General features: G+C 39.4%; 2 protein-coding genes across 9 annotated transcripts in view; one reads left to right on the top strand and one right to left on the bottom strand.

Annotated features, from left to right (window-relative positions):
- Positions 1 to 19,844, top strand: part of DSE (dermatan sulfate epimerase) — a 182,992-nt gene that overhangs the window by 107,549 nt on the left and 55,599 nt on the right. For 2 of the 8 annotated variants that reach the window (XR_004184594.1, XM_031667728.1), the window contains exon 1: positions 7,710 to 8,250. The exons of 4 other annotated variants lie outside the window; for them this stretch is intronic. Coding sequence is in view for 1 of the 4 variants with exons in the window: in XM_031667728.1 (XP_031523588.1) it covers positions 8,247 to 8,250 (4 nt within the window). In the remaining 3 variants the exon portion in view is untranslated. Of the gene's footprint in view, positions 1 to 7,709; positions 8,251 to 8,763; positions 9,030 to 19,844 lie in introns of those variants that run through there. 2 more of the 8 variants (XM_009206234.3, XM_017958391.2) reach the window with 2 other exon arrangements.
- LOC103884088 (uncharacterized protein DKFZp434B061-like) lies at positions 8,853 to 9,627 on the bottom strand. The gene has a single exon (XM_031667733.1). The coding sequence runs from the start codon at positions 9,468 to 9,470 to the stop codon at positions 8,853 to 8,855; it is 618 nt and encodes a 205-aa protein (XP_031523593.1). The 5' UTR covers positions 9,471 to 9,627.

The raw sequence follows: 19,844 nt of genomic DNA, 5'->3' as shown, positions 1-19,844 counted from the left end.
CCACATCCCCCAGAAATGTTGTTTTAATTTGTCTGGAGGTAGTACAGGACATCATTTTTTCCCCAAAGTTTCCTGGGTGGTCCTAAGTATAACCATACTTGAGAACAAACGAAGTAGGATGGTTTCTTCTATTTATAGCTAAGGACACTAAGACTCAAAAGAAGTTGTGATTTGCCCAAGTTATCATGGTTTATGCTACTGCTGATTTTTCCAAATTTATAGGGGAAGTAAAAACAGAAAGAATTTCTTCTAGGGTCAATTTAGTCCCAGAACCTGTAACTTTCAGTTTCCAGAATTAACCCATTAATTTTCCCATAGACAACATTAAAATTTGTCAATTTCAGGCAGATTCATTTAAAGTAACTTTTCCATTATACTACAATCCAAGATTGTTGTAGCCTATGTCTATTTTTACTTTGTAACAGTTGCTTTTTTTTTGCCACATTTAATGACTGATCAGAAGTAAGATTTTTAAATATATATATACGCACACATATATATACACATATATGTGTGTGCTTGTGTGTGTGTGTATATATGATAGATACTTGCCACATGTTTAATGACTGACCAGAAAGTGAGATTTTAAAATATACATATATATACACACACATATATGTGTGTGCTTGTGTGTGTATACATACATGATACTTAGCTGATCTGCACACCACAACATTAATCTGCCCACCATGAACAGAAGCACTGCTATCTTGTATAATAACAGGAAATTCAGAAAATTGATTTATGCAATAAAAAGATGGAAATTTATTAGAATTTTTAAATACCTTAATTCCCAGGTATAATGAGAGGAAAAATAACTCAAGATGGGTGAAAGTTTATTAAAGATTTCACCTCAAGGACAGGCATTTAGTTAGTGATTTCACATATGTAGTGATGTGAACTTACATTGTTCATATATTGGGGAGAAATTACATTGTAAGTAAAACATAACACATTAAGCTTAGCGCTGCTAAATGAAAGGTGCCATCCCCTGCATATTCTGAGTAGGCACTTGATTTCCTCCAAAAATAAACCTTATTTCTTCTTAGGCACTGACATTTTGTTAATGGAGGAAGTGAATCTACATTTTTTCATAAATTGCCAGAGTTAATATGAAATATGCGCTTCCCAAAAGGAGAAATTAGTTGTACATTTTTGGCCAATGATTCAGCAAGGAGAAGTGAGAAAAAGAAAATCTGGCTAGTAATCAGGAGGCTCGACTTCTCCTTCCACTTCTAACTAATTAGCAGCAAAAACTGGTAACAGTTCCACATCTATGTTAACTTTAGTTTCTTAGCCATAAGTAGAAAGCTGAAACTGGATCCTTTCCTTACTCCTTATACGAAAATTAATTCAAGATGGATTAGAGACTTAAATGTTAGACGTAAAACCATAAAAACCCTAGAAGAAAACCTAGGCAATACCATTCAGGACATAGGCATGGGCAAGGACTTCATGTCTAAAACACCAAAAGCAATGGCAACAAAGGCCAAAATTGACAAATGGGATCTAATTAAACTAAAGAGCTTCTGCACAGCAAAAGAAACTATCATCAGAGTGAACAGGCAACCTACAGAATGGGAGAAAATTTTTGCAATCTACTCATCTGACAAAGGGCTAATGTCCAGAACCTACAAAGAACTCAATCAAATTTACAAGAAAAAAACAACCCCATCAAAAAGTGGGCAAAGGATATGAACAGACACTTCTCAAAAGAAGACATTCATACAGCCAACAGACACATGAAAAAATGCTCATCATCACTTGCCATCAAAGAAATGCAAATCAAAACCACAATGAGATACCATCTCACACCAGTTAGAATGGCAATCATTAAAAAATCAGGAAACAACAGTTGCTGGAGAGGATGTGGAGAAATAGGAACACTTTTACACTGTTGGTGGGACGGTAAACTAGTTCAACCATTGTGGAAAACACTGTGGCGATTCCTCAAAGATCTAGAACTAGAAATACCATTTGACCCAGCCATCCTATTACTGGGTATATACCCAAAGGATTATAAATCATGCTGCTATAAAGACACATGCACATGTATGTTTATTGCGGCACTATTCACAATAGCAAAGACTTGGAATCAACCCGAATGTCCATCAGTGACAGACTGGATTAAGAAAATGTGGCACATATACACCATGGAATACTATGCAGCCACAAAGAAGGATGAGTTCATGTCCTTTTTAGGGACATGGATGCAGCTGGAAACCATCATTCTCAGCAAACTATCGCAAGGACAGAAAACCAAATACCGCATGTTCTCACTCATAGGTGGGAACTGAACAATGAGATCACTCGGACATAGGAAGGGGAACATCACACACTGGGGCCTATTGTGGGGAGAGGGGAGTGGGGAGGGATAGCATTAGGAGATATACCTAATGTAAATGATGAGTTAATGGGTGCAGCACACCAACATGGCACATGTATACATATATAACAAACCTGCACATGTACCCTAGAACTTAAAGTATAATAAAATAAAAAAGGATATGAAAAAAAAAACATCTTAGTTTCTTCATAAAACGAAATGGTTAGAATGTAATTATTCCAAGTTTCCTTCTACTTTTCTCACTTAGATGACAAATACTTCTAAGGAATGCTGTGTTTTTTGTTTATTTGTTTAATTGTTGTTGGGTTTTAAAATTTTGTTATGTTAGCATTTTTTAAAAATGGAAGTGTTTTCCATTTAGCCAAGATGAGTAAAAATGGCAAACTCAAAATGGCACTATTAAAAAATCAAAAAATGAAAGAAAACAGCGAAAAAGAACCACTGTGTATGGAGTTTGGTGAGAAAGGATATAGAAACATGTCACTGGACTACATACTTTAGTTTAACATCAGCAAACTGTTGACCATTTCCCATCTAAAAGATACTATAAATGCACAATAGCCCAGATTTTCTTTGCCTGACACAGGTGATCTCATCAGCAGAAGAAAAAGCCTGAGCAGAAGAAGTCTGAATGGCCTGGCTGTTAAAATGTTTTCTTGGAATTCATTATGTGTAACACTCAGGCAGCAGAAACTTGAAGTGAAACATTAACCGCAATATGAAGTCAACTTCAATAGTTCAGCCAGTATTGACATCAAATATTTTTCCCAAACTGCATATCCAACAAAAGTATTTAGAAAGAAATACATTAGTGAGCTTGGGTTAATAAAAATGAATCTTCACAATATTTTATATAATAATAAACCAGAATAAATGTGACAAATATATTCTCTAAGTCTACTTCATTTGGTTCAAGTACCTGCTTAGTAACATGCATTTTTTTTTTTTTTTTTTTTTTTTTTTTTACACTGAGTTTCACTCTTGTTGCCCTGGCTGGAGTGCAGTGGTGTGATCTTGGTCACTGCAACCTCTGCCTCTTGGGTTCAAGCGATTCTCGTGTCTTAGCCTCCTGAGTAGCTGAGATTACAGGTGTGCGCCACCACACCCGGCTAATTTTTTTGTGTGTGTTTTTAGTAGAGATGGAATTTTGCCCTGTTGCCCAGGCTGATCTCGAACTCTTGGGGTCAAGCACTTTGCCTGCCTCGGTCTCCCAAAGTGCTAGGATTACAGGTATGAGCCACCTCACCCAGCCTATTTAGTAACACTCTAATAGTGAGTGGTTCCCAAACTTTTGGTACATTGGAATCACAGAGTTTCAAACACCTCAAACTTTCTAATTTGATTGGTACAGACTATAACTGGGGAATCACAAGTTCTTAAATCTCTCCAAATGGTTCTAATGTGCAGCAAAGTTTGGGAAGCACCACTATGTAGCACTGGTTCTGACTCTGGCTACACATTAGAACTATCTGGTACCTTTAAAAGCATACAGGACATCTGGACTTCATCCTAGAAGGAATTAAATCAGAATTTCTAAGAGTGCGACTAGGCGTTGGTGTGTTTTTGGTTCTCCCAAGTGATGCTAATACGCACCCAGGGGTTAGAATTACTATTATAGAATATTGCCAGGACAATCCTTATCTCCTCCTGAAGAGCACAGAAGGCTTGATTTCCAAACCATTGCAAACATTGGCATGACCTCAACTACTTTTAGCAGGGTTGTGAGAGGCAGGGTATCACTCACCTTAATTGGTTCAGATCCTGCCTGAAAAATGCCCAGGCATGTTACAGTCCACCCAAGACTGACTGCAAAGGGTGTATCTCTCCTTGATAGCTCCTAGAACTGTTACAGTCCACCCAAGACTGACTGCAAAGGGTGTATCTCTCATTGATAGCTCCTAGAACTGTTACAGTCCACCCAAGACTGACTGCAAAGGGTGTATCTCTCATTGATAGCTCCTAGAACTGTTACAGTCCACCCAAGACTGACTGCAAAGGGTGTCTCTCTCACTGATAGCTCCTAGAACCATTCGAAGTTATGACAATAAACACCTGTTTATGGAGTTCTCATTCCTTGGCAGGTATTTTATATACAATGTTTGGTTTGCTCCTTCCAGAAACTGTATGAGCAAAGTATGCCTATCAAAATGCTACTGACGAGAAAGTGGAACTTAATGATGTTAAATGACGCGCCTGCCTAAGGTCACACAGTTAGTGACAGACAGTCTAGATTTCAGCCTAGTTTTGTTCAACTTCAAAGTCCATGCTCTTATTTGATGGACACATTAAATTATCCACCACTGGATCTAGCCTGGGACACAGCCACAATCTGAAAATTGAATTCTAATTCTAATTTAATAAACGTGCCCTCTGCCAGGAAATATGAGGAATGGCTATAGAAATGAAGAAGAGAGTCTCTACCGTGAAGGAGCTTATAATATTAAATGTTACACTCCTTTTGGTCTATTCAGTAAGTCTGAGGAAAAGAATAAACATCTAATTTCATTCATTCATATAGCAAATATCAATAATTTTTGTAATTTCAGAGAACAATATTGTAATTTAGAAGGTGTTTGGGACATCTTGGGTAGTTTATAATAAGAGGTGATATAAAATCATCCATTTCCAGTCAATTGTCAATGAATGAAGAATAGCCTTCAACTGAGGCCAGGATACTCAAACTGTAAATGAGGCTTTAGACATACAAAGTTAGTCTAGGCCAAGTGGTTTAGTGGAAGGATTCTAGATTTTATATCAGAAAACATAATCATATGTGATCTGAACCATTTATGGCTTGGGAAATTCACTTTAAATTTCAGAGCCTCTGTTTCCTCATCAGTCAGTGCCTGTGAGGATAAAAGGAGACACATATGGACGTGCCTGGTACACTTCATGACCTATTAGAAGATTGTGAGGCCAGGAAGTATGTACCTGCAGAAATCTCAAATTGTTACTTGCAGTAGAGGTAGTTCTCAGTTCTAATTGAGAATGTAGGTAAATGTTTCATTTTGCTTTAAAGATGAAAACTAAGCCCAGGAAGCTAGAGTCATGTGGAGATGAAGCAGTCGCAGCAGAGCATTCTTGGTAATGGAGAAGAGCATGTCAGCGCGAGAAAGGCAGGGAGGGAGGCCTGAGCAAGGAAGGTTGGAGAAGCCTCTGGAGGATGCCTGGCCAGGGCTGAATGCTCAGAAATGGAAGGGAAAGCTCAGGAGATTATCACTGAGTCAGTAAATACAAGTAGAGGGCAGTATGGCTTGAGCAAACCAAAATGATCTTCTGTGATCTAAAGATGAGGGAATCTACAGGTGCAGGTTAAGGCAGTTTTACAAATGGAATAATTTTGACCTGAGGAAGGAAAAGGAAAAGCATTTCAAGAATGGAAGCAGATGTATAGTCATGGACCAGACTGGTTAGTAAAACATAAAAGGCAGATTAAAATTCAGTTTAATGAACTAAACTCAACAGGAGAACAGCAGCTGCATACCTGTAACAGCCCTGTAATATTGTTACTCTGTTATTTTAGGCTAAAGCCAAGAATAAACTAAGGATGACAACAACAAAAAATACATTTTGTTTTGTTCAGACAAGAACATGGAAGGGATGCCTGTGCTTGAGATAAAATGGATGACTAAACAAAACTAATTCCCTTTTTTTGTCTTCTCTATTATGTAAAAATAAACCATTAAATGTAAGGGATAAAATAAACTTTCAAAGAGTTAACTGAAAAGATAGGTGAAGAAGCTTGTAGGAAAATACGTCCTAGCTGTCCAAAGCTTAACTTCTTCTTGCTTAGTAAATTTCCATCTCAGCAAGGAGAGTTTACCAACAAGGACTCTCAGCTAGTATCAGCATAGAGGGAGATGAACACTAAAAAACTGGAGGTGGATAAATGGAGTTCCAGTTTTTGCCTTAGTCTGAAACCAAGGCAAGAAACTTTTCACAGATAGGGAACAAAATGAATAAACCTATTATTAGAATGACATCTGGGTACTTAGAAAAGGAAGACACAATTTTGTAGACATGAACCAGAATTCAGTAAGTAGTCATTTCCTTTGTTTTTTGACAATATTACAGTAGAGCAAAGACATCCAATAGACAAAGCTCATCTGCTGTCTGTTTGGGGCTGCATCTAGGAGTAAGGGGTCACTTTTTCCGAATTCTTCAGCTAAGGTGAGAGTGGGGGTACCTTTTTCTAATTCCTACAAAAGTGCCATATACCCATGTACACAGGGTGCTACCCTGGGACAACAGACAAAAACAGGACAAGGTAATATTTGGGTCCTCAACTGATAAGAATGTTCATCAGCAGCATTCAAATCCAGTGTCAGTTGGCAGAGGAGGGTACCTGAGAATGAGAACTTAAATGATGGTATGGCACAGACCGGATTTACAGAGGTCATGAAATTGAGAGGTAGAATTACTCAGTTATATCAATGATACCCAACATGTCAACAAGCTCAACAAGCTAAGAGGCCTAATTTAACACAATAAAATTCAGTAAAATCACAGGTTAAGTGCTGAACACTGCATTAAGTGTAGTTGTCTAGTTCAGTGAGTCTCCAACTAAACTTTTAACACTTTAAGGTTTTATTTCGTAGATTATAATATGGAGTCAGCTGGGTAATATTGCTGCCATAGAAGCTCCAAGGATATACTTAGGGAAATACAGTAATTACAACAAAGCCATTAAACATCTTTCTCCTTTGTCACGTGGGTGAAACCTTGAATTCAATTCTTGGCATCAAGGTTTGAGAGAGATGTTGGCAAAGTAAATCTCCTCCTGAGAGCTTTCTTAATGGATGAAGAAAAGCTGATGGAGTGAATATGTACCCAGGTAAATTGAAGTATTCTCCCGTGGAATCAAGGCTAGGTGTATCCTGTAGATTCCAGAAAGCAGAATAGCAGATCTGTTGAGACTTACTGTAATGGAGTGGGCGGGGCGGGGGAGGGGTGTGCTTTGCACAAAGTGAATGTCATCCAGAGGCCAATTCACAAGTCACTCAAAAGCAAGATTGTGGGGGTGTGAGGGTAAAGGGGAGCAAATGACAGTGAGTACTGCCTCCTTTGAAGAATTCTCAATCCTGGTTGTACACTGTGATCATCTGGGAAGAGATTTTAAAATGCGGATGCTGATGCTTAGACCCTAACCTCAGAGATTCTGATTTGTTGTTCTTGGGTGGGGGTTCCTATTAGAAAGAATTTATTATAGCTCCCCTGCTGATTCTAAAGTTCCAGGTTGGAGAATCACTGAACTAGACTACTACTTGCTGAGAGGTTAAGTAAATTAGACCAGATGTTTTTTCTAAAGTCTCTTTCAAATTTGAGAAGATAAATGGAAATTAACACGGATTACATAGTACAGTTAGACACTTTCACAATTTATTCTAATAATTGCATTAGTATATGTAAATCTCTTAGCACAGTGACCGTCTGATATGGTGTAGTAAACTCTCAATAAACATTAGCTATTTTTATTGTATCCTCTCCATAACTGTTCAAACGAGGTATTATATCGTTACACTATAGATGAGGAAACTGAGGCTCTGATGTTAGTTTTCCAAGGCCCACAGTAGTAAAAGCAAAGTTTGGATTTGAACCAAAAATTAATTCCAGTTTCCAGAGTCCTCTTCTCTCCTCCACAGGCCTTCCCTAAAGCATCAAGTTTATGCAAATTAGTGATTTACCTGAGCGAACATTTAAAAAATTTAATAGTACCACTTCCTCTTGGCCTGTTTGTAAGGAGTTCCTCTTAAGTGCAATTTCTGAAAAAGAGAAGCATAAACTGAGACATCCACATTTTTTTCTGTATTTGGCCAAATAGAAGTGAGAACCTCTGAGGTCAGGGGAATTGGATGGAGGTACCCTTCAGAATTCATGGAGGAAAGCACTGCTCTAATGAATGGGTAAGTAGCCTACAAATCTTGGCCCCCCGCCCCCCAACTAACTTCTCTTTGAGAAGAGAGTAAATCCAAATTCGAGAGAAAAGAGGCAGGAACTAACTATTCGGGAGGAGCAGACTGCAGTGGGCACCAGCCCGGGTAGTAAGATTCTTAACGTCTTCCTCGCTTTCCTCTCCCAGAGTTGTGTGTAAGCATCAGCTCCTCCCCCTGGGCCTCCAAAAGTTACCTTTCCTTTGGGTGTGATTCTGGAACCTGAAGCGTTTGAGTCCTAAGAAACTAGAACAAGTTAGAGCCAAAGAGGCCTGGCGGGCAGGGGTGCGGGTGGAGTCCGGGCCGGGTGGCGTGGAAGGCCGAGCACAGCTGCGAGCGGCGAGTCCCGGGAGAGGAGGAGCGGGAGAAAGCGGGGCGGGCCTGCGGTCGGGGTTCGGCCGGGGGAGGGGGTCCCCGTTTCCCCCTCCTCATCCTCGCCTCCTCGGGCTCTGGTGACGTTGCGGTTTCCTCCCCCCTCCAGCGGAGCCTCAGCGCCCGCCGCGTCCCTCCCTCCGCCCCTTTCGCCCACACCTACCCGCCCGCGCCGGCCCGGCTCTCAGTAGCGCCGCCCGAGGCTACAGCAGCGCATCCCGGGGCGCGGCGCCCACCAGCACCCATGGCGCGGCGGTGGCGCGGAGGGCTCGGTTCGGAAAGGGCCGGGAGCCCGGGCGCCCTGGTGTGAGGAGGGCCGGGAGCTGGCTCTGGAGGCTGCGGAGGCGACGCCGGAAAGAGCGAAGCCTCGGCGGGGAGCGGTAAGCGGAGGGGCGCGCAAGGGGCGAGCTGGGGCGCGCGGCGCAACTTTCTTCTGGAGTTTCGGGCGGGTAGCCTGCGGGGCTGGCCCGGCACGGGCAGGAGACGGAAAGCCACGTCCCCGGCTGAGAGCGGAGCGCCGCGGGCTGCGCGCCCGGGCCCGGCTCGGCTGGGCTCCGAGAGAGCGCCTGACGCGTGAAGACTGAGCCACGGACTTCCCCAGCGGCTGAGCAGCCTCGAGGGGCAGCTTTTCGCCCCTCCCCACCCCCTTGAACGCCGAGCACTGAGCCGGGAACACGATGAGAACCTGGAGATCGCATTCCGTGCGTCGGATCAGGCCGGCCCAGCCGCGATTTCCTCGACGGTCCACGGGGCCTCGACTTCACTCTGCGGGGTTGGGTGGCACACCCTCGCGTGCTCCTTTCCCTCCGTACCCCAGCCATTTGGAGGTTGGGGGAGGTGGCGGTGGCCGTGTGTGCCGATCCTGGCGCTGGCAGCCCTACTTTGCGGCTGCGGAAGCCGAGGAAGAGCTTCCCAAGCCTCTCCCAGACGCTGGATTCCAGCGCTCCTTGGCTCCGCCGGCACTCGGAGAAATTGTTAGTAAACCTCATCCCCGAGGCAGTCCCGGGGAGAGGAGGGGGCGGGGGCTTGACTCACGGACTGGGAAGCTCTGAAAGTGATACCACATGGGCTCAAGATCTGTCGGGGCTGGAATCTGAGCTAAGTTTGTGACCTGAGAACTTCTTCGTTTTCATCGCTCCTCTAAGGCAGCAGCCTCCTCTTAAGCTGGCTGGCATTCAGATGGAAACCGAAGCCTTTGGTTAAAATCAGGATGGTGAACCTCACTTACCTGAAATTCTTTAGGTCAGGCAATGACGCGTTTAGTTCTAGGAATCTTCGTGTAATAAAGTTTTTTTTTTTTAAAAAGTTTTCATTGGTCATGGTTTAGAAAGTCATGGTTTAGCCTTGTTAAATGTGTGAAAGATCTTCTCACTTATACATATTTTCAGTATTTTTCACATTATGGAATTTAAACTTTCAGTAATTCTCTCAAGTTTTAAAAAAAATTCTCAATGATAATCTCTATGTGAAAGTGATATACAATATTGTATAGTGTATTCTAACTATATTGCTAAATGGGATCACAAAAAACCTAATGTGCATGGAAGAAAATATAGGATTATCTGAGTATTTGTTTCATGCAAATACTTAGATTTCCGTATCGTGACCTCTTCCTTTGATGGTCAGGATACAGATACAAGTTCTTTTTTGAAGTATGTTGGTAAGGACTGTTCTAGTAAAAATGGAGAAGATAACAGATTGAATATGATGTCTCCATCACCTAGTGACCCCTCTGGGTTCAGCAAAATGTGCAAGATAGTGCTTACATATAGAGGTATATGAGATCAGCCTTAGCTCTCTTGGAGCTACTAATACAGAACCTGAGAAACATCAATAAGCAGCACTTCCCAAGTTTGAACTTGGGAAGAGTTATTTTTCATTGACATGTATATGATGTCACTATCAGTTTTTATGAAGTTTTTGTTAAATAAAAACACTGGCCTACAAAGTACATTTTGACAAATTAAAAAATACTGAAAGTACAGTCACCAAGTAAAGGGGAATTCTGAAAAAAAAAAAAAAAAAAAAAAAAAAAGGCCAGGCGCGGTGGCTCACGCCTGTAATCCCAGCACTTTGGGAGGCCTAGGGCAGATCACGAGGTCAGGAGTTAGAGACCAGCCTGGCCCATATGGGGAAACCTGTCTCTACTAAAAATACAAAAAAAAAAAACTTAGCTGGGCATCGTGGCACGCGCCTGTAGTACCAGTTACTTGGGAGGCTGAGGCAGAAGAATCTTTTGAACCCGGGAGGCAGAGGTTGCAGTGAGTCGAGATCGTGCCACTTCTCTCCAGCCTGAGCGACAGAACGAGACTCCGTCTCAAAAAAAAGAATGAATGAATGAAAACAAAAGAAAAGAAACTTTGACCAAGAGATACTTTGATAACAGTATGGGCAGTTGCCATGATGGGTTTATTAGGTTCCATTCTCGATCCTGCTAGATAGAGGCTGTCCCTCCTTCTGATCTTGGGGACCTATTGAAAAAGCACTGGGTAAGACATCAGCTAGGTTTGCTATATGAGATCAGGACCATCTTAGTGACTAATGTTTGTGTGTACATCTGTAAATTAGTGCAACTAATTTACGAAATTAGTTCAGAAACAAGCTAATACAGTTCCTTTCAATGAGATTTTATGGGCTCTCCAGTTCAATATCTGGCAGAATTGCCCTGAGAGGACCTGGTGGTCATCCATGAAATGAAGCTCTTAACTTCACAGATGCTTCCCAGTGCCTTGTTGTAAAGAGTCTCTTTTTAATTTCTGAAAAAGTGCTTTAAGATCATTGATGAAAGTACATTTTGCAATTAATAAAATATTTATACATTTCTTAATGTTATTTGTGATAGAATATTTTGGTATTTATACTTGCCTTGGATCACACTGTGTTGCATGAAAGAAACTGCATAATTTTCACTCAATAGTATGATTTCAATAAATAATTGTAGACAAAAAAAGAAAAAATATTTTAATTTGGGTCTTAGTATATTGGTAATCTTTGTTTTCAAAAAGGAACTCCCAAAAGACTAGCATTTTGTGGTTGTAGCGTATATTAAATATTATATAACCTGAAACTTTTAAAGGATTTTTACATTTACCAATTGTGTTGCTTACTTCTGCCATGTGTAGGCAAGCTCCAGCCTGTTGAGGGTGTGGATTCCAGATCCTCTTTCAGAAGAAATTCCCAAAAGACTAGCATTTTGTGGTTGTAGCATATATTAAATATTACGCAACCATTAGCATATGGAATCCTAAATATAGTAAATATTATTCTTTTTCACCACCCACTGCCCCTTCCCCAAATAAAAAAAGAGAAATACTGTTATTGACTTGGGATGTGTTTGTGGCAGGCCTTTGAGGAGAGCCAGAATCTATGGTAGAGGGAACTTCATTATAGTGGATATTATTATTCTGTTTTCTGAGTGGGGCTGGATCTTTACTATTCTGAAGGAGTGGGTAGGGTACCTGAAGAGATTCAGTGACATAACCCTACTAAAAGAATGTGTCTAAGAAAAGGATAAGACAGTTCTTAAATGCTTACTCCATTTTCTGTTGTTTATAACAGAATACTTGAATCTGGATAGCTTATAAAGAAAAGGAATTTATTTCTTACAGTTATGGAGCCTAAGTCCAAGGTTGAGGGGCTGCATCTGGGGAGGGCTTTCTTGCTGGTGGGGACTCTATAGAGTTCCGAGGTGATGCAGGGCATCACATGGTGAGAAGGTTGTTCATGCTATTTCAGGTTTCTCTTCCTATGAAACTATCAGTCTCATTCCCGTGATTACCTATGAATCCATTAACCTATTAATCCATGAATGGATTAATCATTCATGAGGGCAGAGGCTCATGACCCAATCGCCTCTAGCTCCTACCTTTCAATACTGCCACATCCACCTTGGAGGTGAAGTTTCAACATGAGTTTTAGACGTGGCAATTATCCAAACCACAGCAAATATGTTAAGGTTTTCTCATGGGATTATGTTCTCTTCCCCTATAGTGATTGCTAGAATAAAACTCTCTGGGAGCACCAAATTACCAGCAAATGTTTGGGTGACACAGCAAAATTCTTTATACCTCAAGTTGGTGCCCACATGGCAATGAGGCAAGTTATATATAAGCCCAGAGTACTGAAAAGAAAAATTATTTTCCTATGAAATTCATATGGTGAATTAGAATGGGAAGTAGAGATTAAAATCCCAAACTCTTGAGATGTACTGATTGATGCTACCATTTGATGATAACAATAATTAAGGATGTATGTTTCACAAAGTCTTCTCAACTCTAATGCCCCATTCTAATAGGAAATGTGCTTTTAAAAATTAAACTGTTCATTAAGTGGATAGTATTTTTAATTGAAATAATTTCTCTTCAAAGAGAAATCTTTCTTCCTATCTACTCGGGAGTCTGAGATGGGAGGATCACTTGAGCCCAGGAGTTTGAGGCTGCAGTGAGCTATGGTCACACCACTGCACTCCAGCCTGGGCGACGAGCAAGATTCTGCCTCAAGGTCTTTTTTATGTGTATGGTAAATAAATGTATCCCAAATTCTTATCATCTCATTTTAGTGTTTCACAACTTCTAGTTATGCATAGAAGAGTGGCTTGATTAGTTGGTGGTGAAGTCTTGCAGAAAAGAATCAAATTAGAAAGAGAAATAGAAGGTATTGTGCATAGGATAGAGTGACCTTTACTATTAATAAACTCTTGCTTATAAATTCATATGCATTTAGATAATTGCGGCAAAGGAAAATCCCTCAACATACAGCTACATAAATACTTGCATTTTGAAATTGCCTAGTACTTTTAACTTTTTTTTCAAAGAATTCAAATATTTTAATATTTTAGCCTGGTAGAAATGGACAGTGATATAGAGCTACTGTCTTACCCTCATTTTAGGGGTGTGGAAATGGAGATACTAAAGGTAAAAGACTTGTCATTCATTTTCAGATCATTAGTGGTATACCTTAAATAGAAGATTAACTTAAATTACACATTTAATTCTACTTTTATCCTTTGTGACTTCAAATTCATATTATTAAAGACTCTAACATTTTATTTTCCTATTGTCTACTTTATTATCCCTTTTACTACTCACTACTCCCCATGAACCATTAGCTCCCTAAAATGCTTATGTGCTTCCTAGACTAATGTAACTGGCTATTTACAGAGCCCCTTTCCGCAGCCCCCTTCTCTTCCACTTCTCTCTATCTCTTCTCATGCCTTCTAAGGATTCCACTGTGGGGCCACTTCTAATTCCTGCAGAGCCCTGGGCTGATTGCTCAGTTCTCATTAGCTGGCTTCAGGATTTTTACCTTTACCGATTGTGTTGCTTACTTCTGCCGTGTGTAGGCAAGCTCCAGCCTGTTGAGGGTGTGGATTCCAGATCCTCTTTCAGATGCCCAGAAGAGTGTAAACCTGCTGGAGGAAAAGTGTTCAGAGAGCCTGTTAGAGATTACAAAGAAGAAGGGAATGATTTTAATTTGGAAAGAAAAGAAAAGATTATTGAGGCGATCTGTTTATTTCTTGAATGGAGTAGTTCAGTCTTTAATTCAGAATAACATATGAATTTTAATGTGTATTGATTACCACTGGATTTCCTTCTGTTTGCTTCAGCTCCCTTGGAATATTTTGTAAAGATGATTTTGGTAGTGTTGTCATCAAATGTTAGTAAACAAGTCCTGAAGGAACAGAATTTGCCTTTCAGTAATATGTAGAAGCTATGAACAATACTGACAAATAAGCATAATTTGCTTTGGCATTTTATATCTGGGAATAGTTATACCTATTAGGTAAGTGTAGTTTTGCTAGAGAAAATATAACAAAAGACATATAGGCAGTTGGTTTTCAATTACATATATGTAACATATCCATTGTAGATTATTTATGCTCATCTGCTTTGTCCAAGACAGAGTCAGAAAGAGTTTGCAACTGAATATATGTGTCTGCATGCCAACCCCCACCTTTTGAGTTTTATTTCTAGACTTAATAGTTTCTCTTGTCTCTTGTTAGTGTGAACGATAGCAGAATAATCATATCGAAATCCCCAGTGTGTGTTTAAATTAGCATTCGTGCTCTTTTAGTAGAAATTGAAAAGGTATACAGTCAGTTTAAGAAGCTGTCCTTTAAATCTTTCCATTTGAAATATTAATAGAGTTGTAAAGTTGTGTTTGTTGCTTAAATCAGGGCTTTTGCATTTTTTCTCATATGTAACAATAACAAACTTAGCTACTAAATAATAGGCATTTAATGCATGCAAACATTATATGGCAACAAAGTTGAATCAGCATTTCCTAACTATTAAAAAGGAATTTGTAAAGGAAATAGGCTCACCAAGCTTGTGGGTCTGTAATGTTTTTATTGATGAAGTACGAAGGCAGTATATCAGCCTTATTGTTGCTGTCAAATGGCTGTTGCAAGAAAAATGATGCTTGTTAGCAATTCCTGAAGCAGGTAGCAACATTAGTGTTGTGTAAGTTTTTTTTGGTAAAATGTGGTAATCTGCAGATGAAGTCATGAATCCATATACGTTGCTCATTTAAAGCAATAACTGACTAGAAATGGACACTTGTTTACAGATTAGTCCTTTAGACTGGGGTACTGAAAGGGATTTCTAGAATTTTTCAGTTTTAGAAATGAGAAATGACAGTTTCTGTCACTGAGAAAATTGCCTCAGTGACAAATGCTCAGGAATTTCATGATAGAAATCAGTAAGTCATTTAAAAATACATTATGCCAAGGTACACTCAATATCCGATACGGTGTAGAGCAGTAGTGAAGACCAAGGTACCCAGCTGCAATACAACCTTGTTTACCTTCTAGACAGTCTGACTAAACTTTTATTCTTGAAGCTGTGCTATTTTTGTCATTTTAATACATTTAAGGACAGACTGTGTCCAATGGATTTGTAGAATTTCACAAATTTTGGGGAAAAATCTTCTCTTGGGGCCTTTGCAGTTTGATGATATCATTCCAGGTGGTATGAATGGGGGCAGGCTCACCAACCCCATGGATAATCAGGCTTGGGCCAGTTGGATTTTGGAATCACCTGCAGTGGTTACATTTCTCCCAAGGAGGGTAGGGACCTGTCAGGAAGGAAAAAAGTAGCCTGAAAGGGAACGTTGAACAGCTGTTTTCCATCTTCCCTGAAGAAAAGAAGGGGGAAATTAATTTAAGGCAAGCATCAAGAAGGATTTATGGTAAATACAGAGAAGTTTTTCTGAATGCTTTTATCCTTTAGGATGGATTTCTGAAGAAGACCTTTGAATTCTTCTCTGTTTAGAAAGGTTTAAATGGGGTTGTCTTGAAGGGATGTTAAATTTATCTTCTGGGGTTCTGATTTATGACTTCTACTCATTTGAAGTTGAAAATCTTCGCAATTAGAAATGATTTAAATATGTGAATATAGAAGAAAACATTTTCATGTTTTACATAAAAGATGCCTTTACATTTTCTACTTGGTATTTTTATAGGAACAAAGTATTTATTGACTGGTTAAATATTGATCATATATAAGATCAGTCTTTCATTCAGGTAAACATTGCAAAACTCCTGCATTCCCTGCTTAATCTGTTTTCTCCCAAACAGGTCATTTTTCCTCCATATTTCTCTTTTTTATTTTTAAAATTTTTAAAGAAACAATTAACAATAAACATTATCTACATTCCAGGTATACAACCTGATTATTTGATATTCATATGCATAATGTAATGATTGTCACAATCAAATTAATTAACACATCCATCACCACCTTACTGTACCTTAAGTCCCCATCCACATTTCTTTTTTATTCTAGATAACCTTTTTTTTTTAAGTCTTGTCTTTTACCTTTCTCTACAGCATTTTCTGTGGTTGAAACCAGACTGGTAGTGAGAGGGAAAGGATCTCAGTGGTTGCATGAATGTAGGGGGAATCCATCAGTCATGTGATTAAAATATGGATGTTGCCCATGTCAGAAAGAACCTGGAAACTTCTGTCATACCATGCTTCTTATTGCAGTGTTTATGGTTAAAAACAATAATGGTGTTTTTATAAATAGAATGCTAACTTTATTTTATTTTGTTAGTAAGATGCAATCTCCAGCAGAATTGATCCCATGGTTTTAGGCCTGTGGTTCTGTTTTTTTCTCAATATTAAAATTAGGCTTATTGAAATTAAGATAGAAGTATCTTAAAAACAAGTTCATGTTGATACAGCATAAGGTGTTGGAAAATGCACTCTAAGCTGATAATGGGTCAGTGGCTTGAAGAATGCCAAGAAATGGAGCTCAGCAAAGTTAATGTCTTAGGCATTTGGAGTTCTGTTTCAGGTTAGTCTTATAGACTGTAGTTTTAAAGTAATTTCAAAATACTTTTCAAAAAAATTACCTTTCTCAAAAGAAACTGATTCTTGGGAGCACTGAAAACCTCCAAAGTTACCTTAGGTAAGAATGTCTTTGCTGGCCCATTCAGTTTCCAGATTACTTCTTGTTCTCTTCCTCCTCTATCTGTACCTTAATTCTTCTGTAAGTTAGAGCTTTTGGTTTTAATGAGAACCCAGGAGAAATAGGGAGCAAAATAGGAATTGATCTATTGCTTTTGTGTAAGTTCAGTTTATTCCTTTAAACTATTGCGTGAAAATTTAAGATCCACCTTTTTTTCTAAGGAAACAAGGATTGTTCAGGGTGGATTCATCCCATTATCCATGTACTTTGTTACAGTCCCAAGATATTCACCATTAAAATTTCTAGACTTCATGTGGCTTGCATAGAATTATTCTGTATAAAATTTAAATTAAGAAATGTCATTTGAGTGTCTGCTATGGTAACTTTAAAAGGTGAATTTCACCTCAACTTGTTAAATTTCATCTTGCAAATTTCAGATTGTTGGACCACTTCTAATATATCTTTCTTAAGAAAGGTTATGTATGGCAGTGTTTAGACTACAAGTTGCCATAAAATGATAAACCCTGCACATAAGGAAGTGGAGTTAGTAGTGTTAGGGTGGTTATATTACAGATCCTTCTTTGTGTGCTTACACCTTTTTTTCTTGTTGGTGAAGCCACTGATGTTTGGTTTAGTGATTGAAAGTTTTAGAAAAGATAAATCTGTGTTACTTGAGAATGAATGCTTTGATATATAACTTTTCCCAATGTACTTTTGAACTTGGAGAGTCAGATGAAAGGACATTTTACTAAATATAACAGTTTCCAGCCTTGAGGAGCTATAGAATCTGGTTGGAGAAGAATAACTGAATATGAAGCTTTGTGAGAACAATTAGGTGCCGAATGGACATAAATGCAGTAGGATTGCAGGAAGGAAGAGGTTCCAAGGGCGAAAGAGGGGGAATGAATTGGGTCTCCGAGGATTTTATACAAAAAAGAGGAAAGGAGAAAGCGCTACAAGCAGATCAGCCAGCAGAGCAAAGGCACAAGAAGAGGAGCAAGCAGATATGGAGCGGCTGCCAGGTCAAGGAGAACTTCAGGGAAAAGTCATGAGAATTCACTTATCTCCGTCGATGACATTCTCTTTTTCTCCTTCCTTTCTTTGTATATTCTTTATTATTTTCCACAAGGGTGTTTGACACTACAAGAAAGACAAAGAAGTCTCAGACCCTGCCTCCCAGCAGCTTGTATCTGAGTTGGTAATCAAATCCCTTTTGGATCCAGAGAGGACTGAAACAATAGATGTGAGACAGGAAGATAACGTGTATATTCACATAACTCAGTATGCACATAGTTAGTACTAAGTGTATAGTAGAGACAGTGAAATCTGTACACATTCTTACCGACCCCTTTTTAATGCCCAGTTCAGATACTACCTCCTCAGTGCATCCTTCCTTCTTCACCTCTGCCAGGAGTGTCAGCTCTTCTGTAAATTTCAAGTGTACTTTGTCATTCTTATGCAAATTTCATTTTATTTTAGTGTTTGTATAAATATTTCTTCTATCACTTTATAAGATGATATAAGCACCTTCATGGCTGGCACCGTCCCTGAATTCTCAAAAGAATGTTGGACAATGCATACATGGGTTCCCAGGGGAGATTGCTTATGGATGGAGTTGCCAAGAAGGCTTCATTAAAGAGTATTGTGTTCTTTGAATGAGAAAAGTACCACATTGGGTGTGAAGCAGATAAGAGAAAGTAACATAGGGAATAAAGGAATGAAATCTGAGTGATGCTCAAGCAAAGATGTGCAGGTAAGTCTGAAGGGGGAGTTTATGTAGAGAGGAAATGAGGGATGAGATTGAGAAGATAGGCCAGAGCTAGATTATGAAAGCTCTTGAACAAGAGTGTTGCTCATTTTGCTGAGGGAAATACAGGCTCTTGAGTAGGGAAATGATATGACAATGGTGACTTTATGATTTGTAAAGATAGTTATTTCCTGGGTAATTTGATCAGACTGCCTGCATTTATGTCTTGGCTTCTTCACATTCTATGGGACCTTGGGTAGTTTAATTATTCTGTGCCTCAGGTTCCATCACCTCAAAAGGTGAAGATACAAATTATACAAGTAATTGCATTATGGGGCTGTGGTAAGGATTAAATTAGTCAATCTACGTGAAATATGTAGCATAGTTCTTGGCACTTGGCAAGCACAATAAAGGCACTGTATTGTTCATTGGTATAGATACTATAAGAATTACAGTGCTTACTTTAGAAATGAGAAAATTCTAGAGCTAGTACTCTATTAGTTATCTGCTGTAACAAAGTACTGCAAACGAGGTGGCTTAAACAATAAGAGTTTATTGTCTCACAGTAGTGGAGGCTAGACATCTAAAATCTAAAATCTGTCAGCAGACTGTTTCCTTCTGAGGCTATGAAGGAGAACCTGTACTAAGCCTTTTACCAAGTTTCTGGTGACTTCTCACAATCTTTGGCATGCCCATCTTGTAGATGCTTCACTCCAATCTCTATTATTCATCTTCACATGGCTTTCTGTGTGTGTGTGTGTGTGTGTGTGTGTCTCCAAATTTCCACTCTTTAAAGACACTGGTCATATTGGAGTAGGGGTCTGCCCTATTCCAGTATGACCTCATCTTAACTAATTAAATCTGCATGACCCTCTTTCCAAATAAGGTACCATTTAGAGGTTTGGGGGTTAGGACTTCAACATACGAATTTTTTTGGAACAAAATTTAACCTATAACAGAATGTAAGTCAGATCTTTCAAGCCTACCATAACATGGCCATGGTATGCCAAAAGGATTGTAGAAAAGAGGAAGAATCT

The sequence above is a fragment of the Papio anubis genome, chromosome 6 (assembly GCF_008728515.1).
Source record: "Papio anubis isolate 15944 chromosome 6, Panubis1.0, whole genome shotgun sequence".
Classification (NCBI taxonomy): domain Eukaryota; kingdom Metazoa; phylum Chordata; class Mammalia; order Primates; family Cercopithecidae; genus Papio; species Papio anubis.
This window is presented reverse-complemented; position numbering and strand designations above follow the sequence as displayed.

Bases quoted from the DNA above. Each gene is read 5' to 3' on its own strand.
- LOC103884088 (XM_031667733.1), bottom strand. From the start codon at position 9,470: ATGGCTGGGGTACGGAGGGAAAGGAGCACGCGAGGGTGTGCCACCCAA.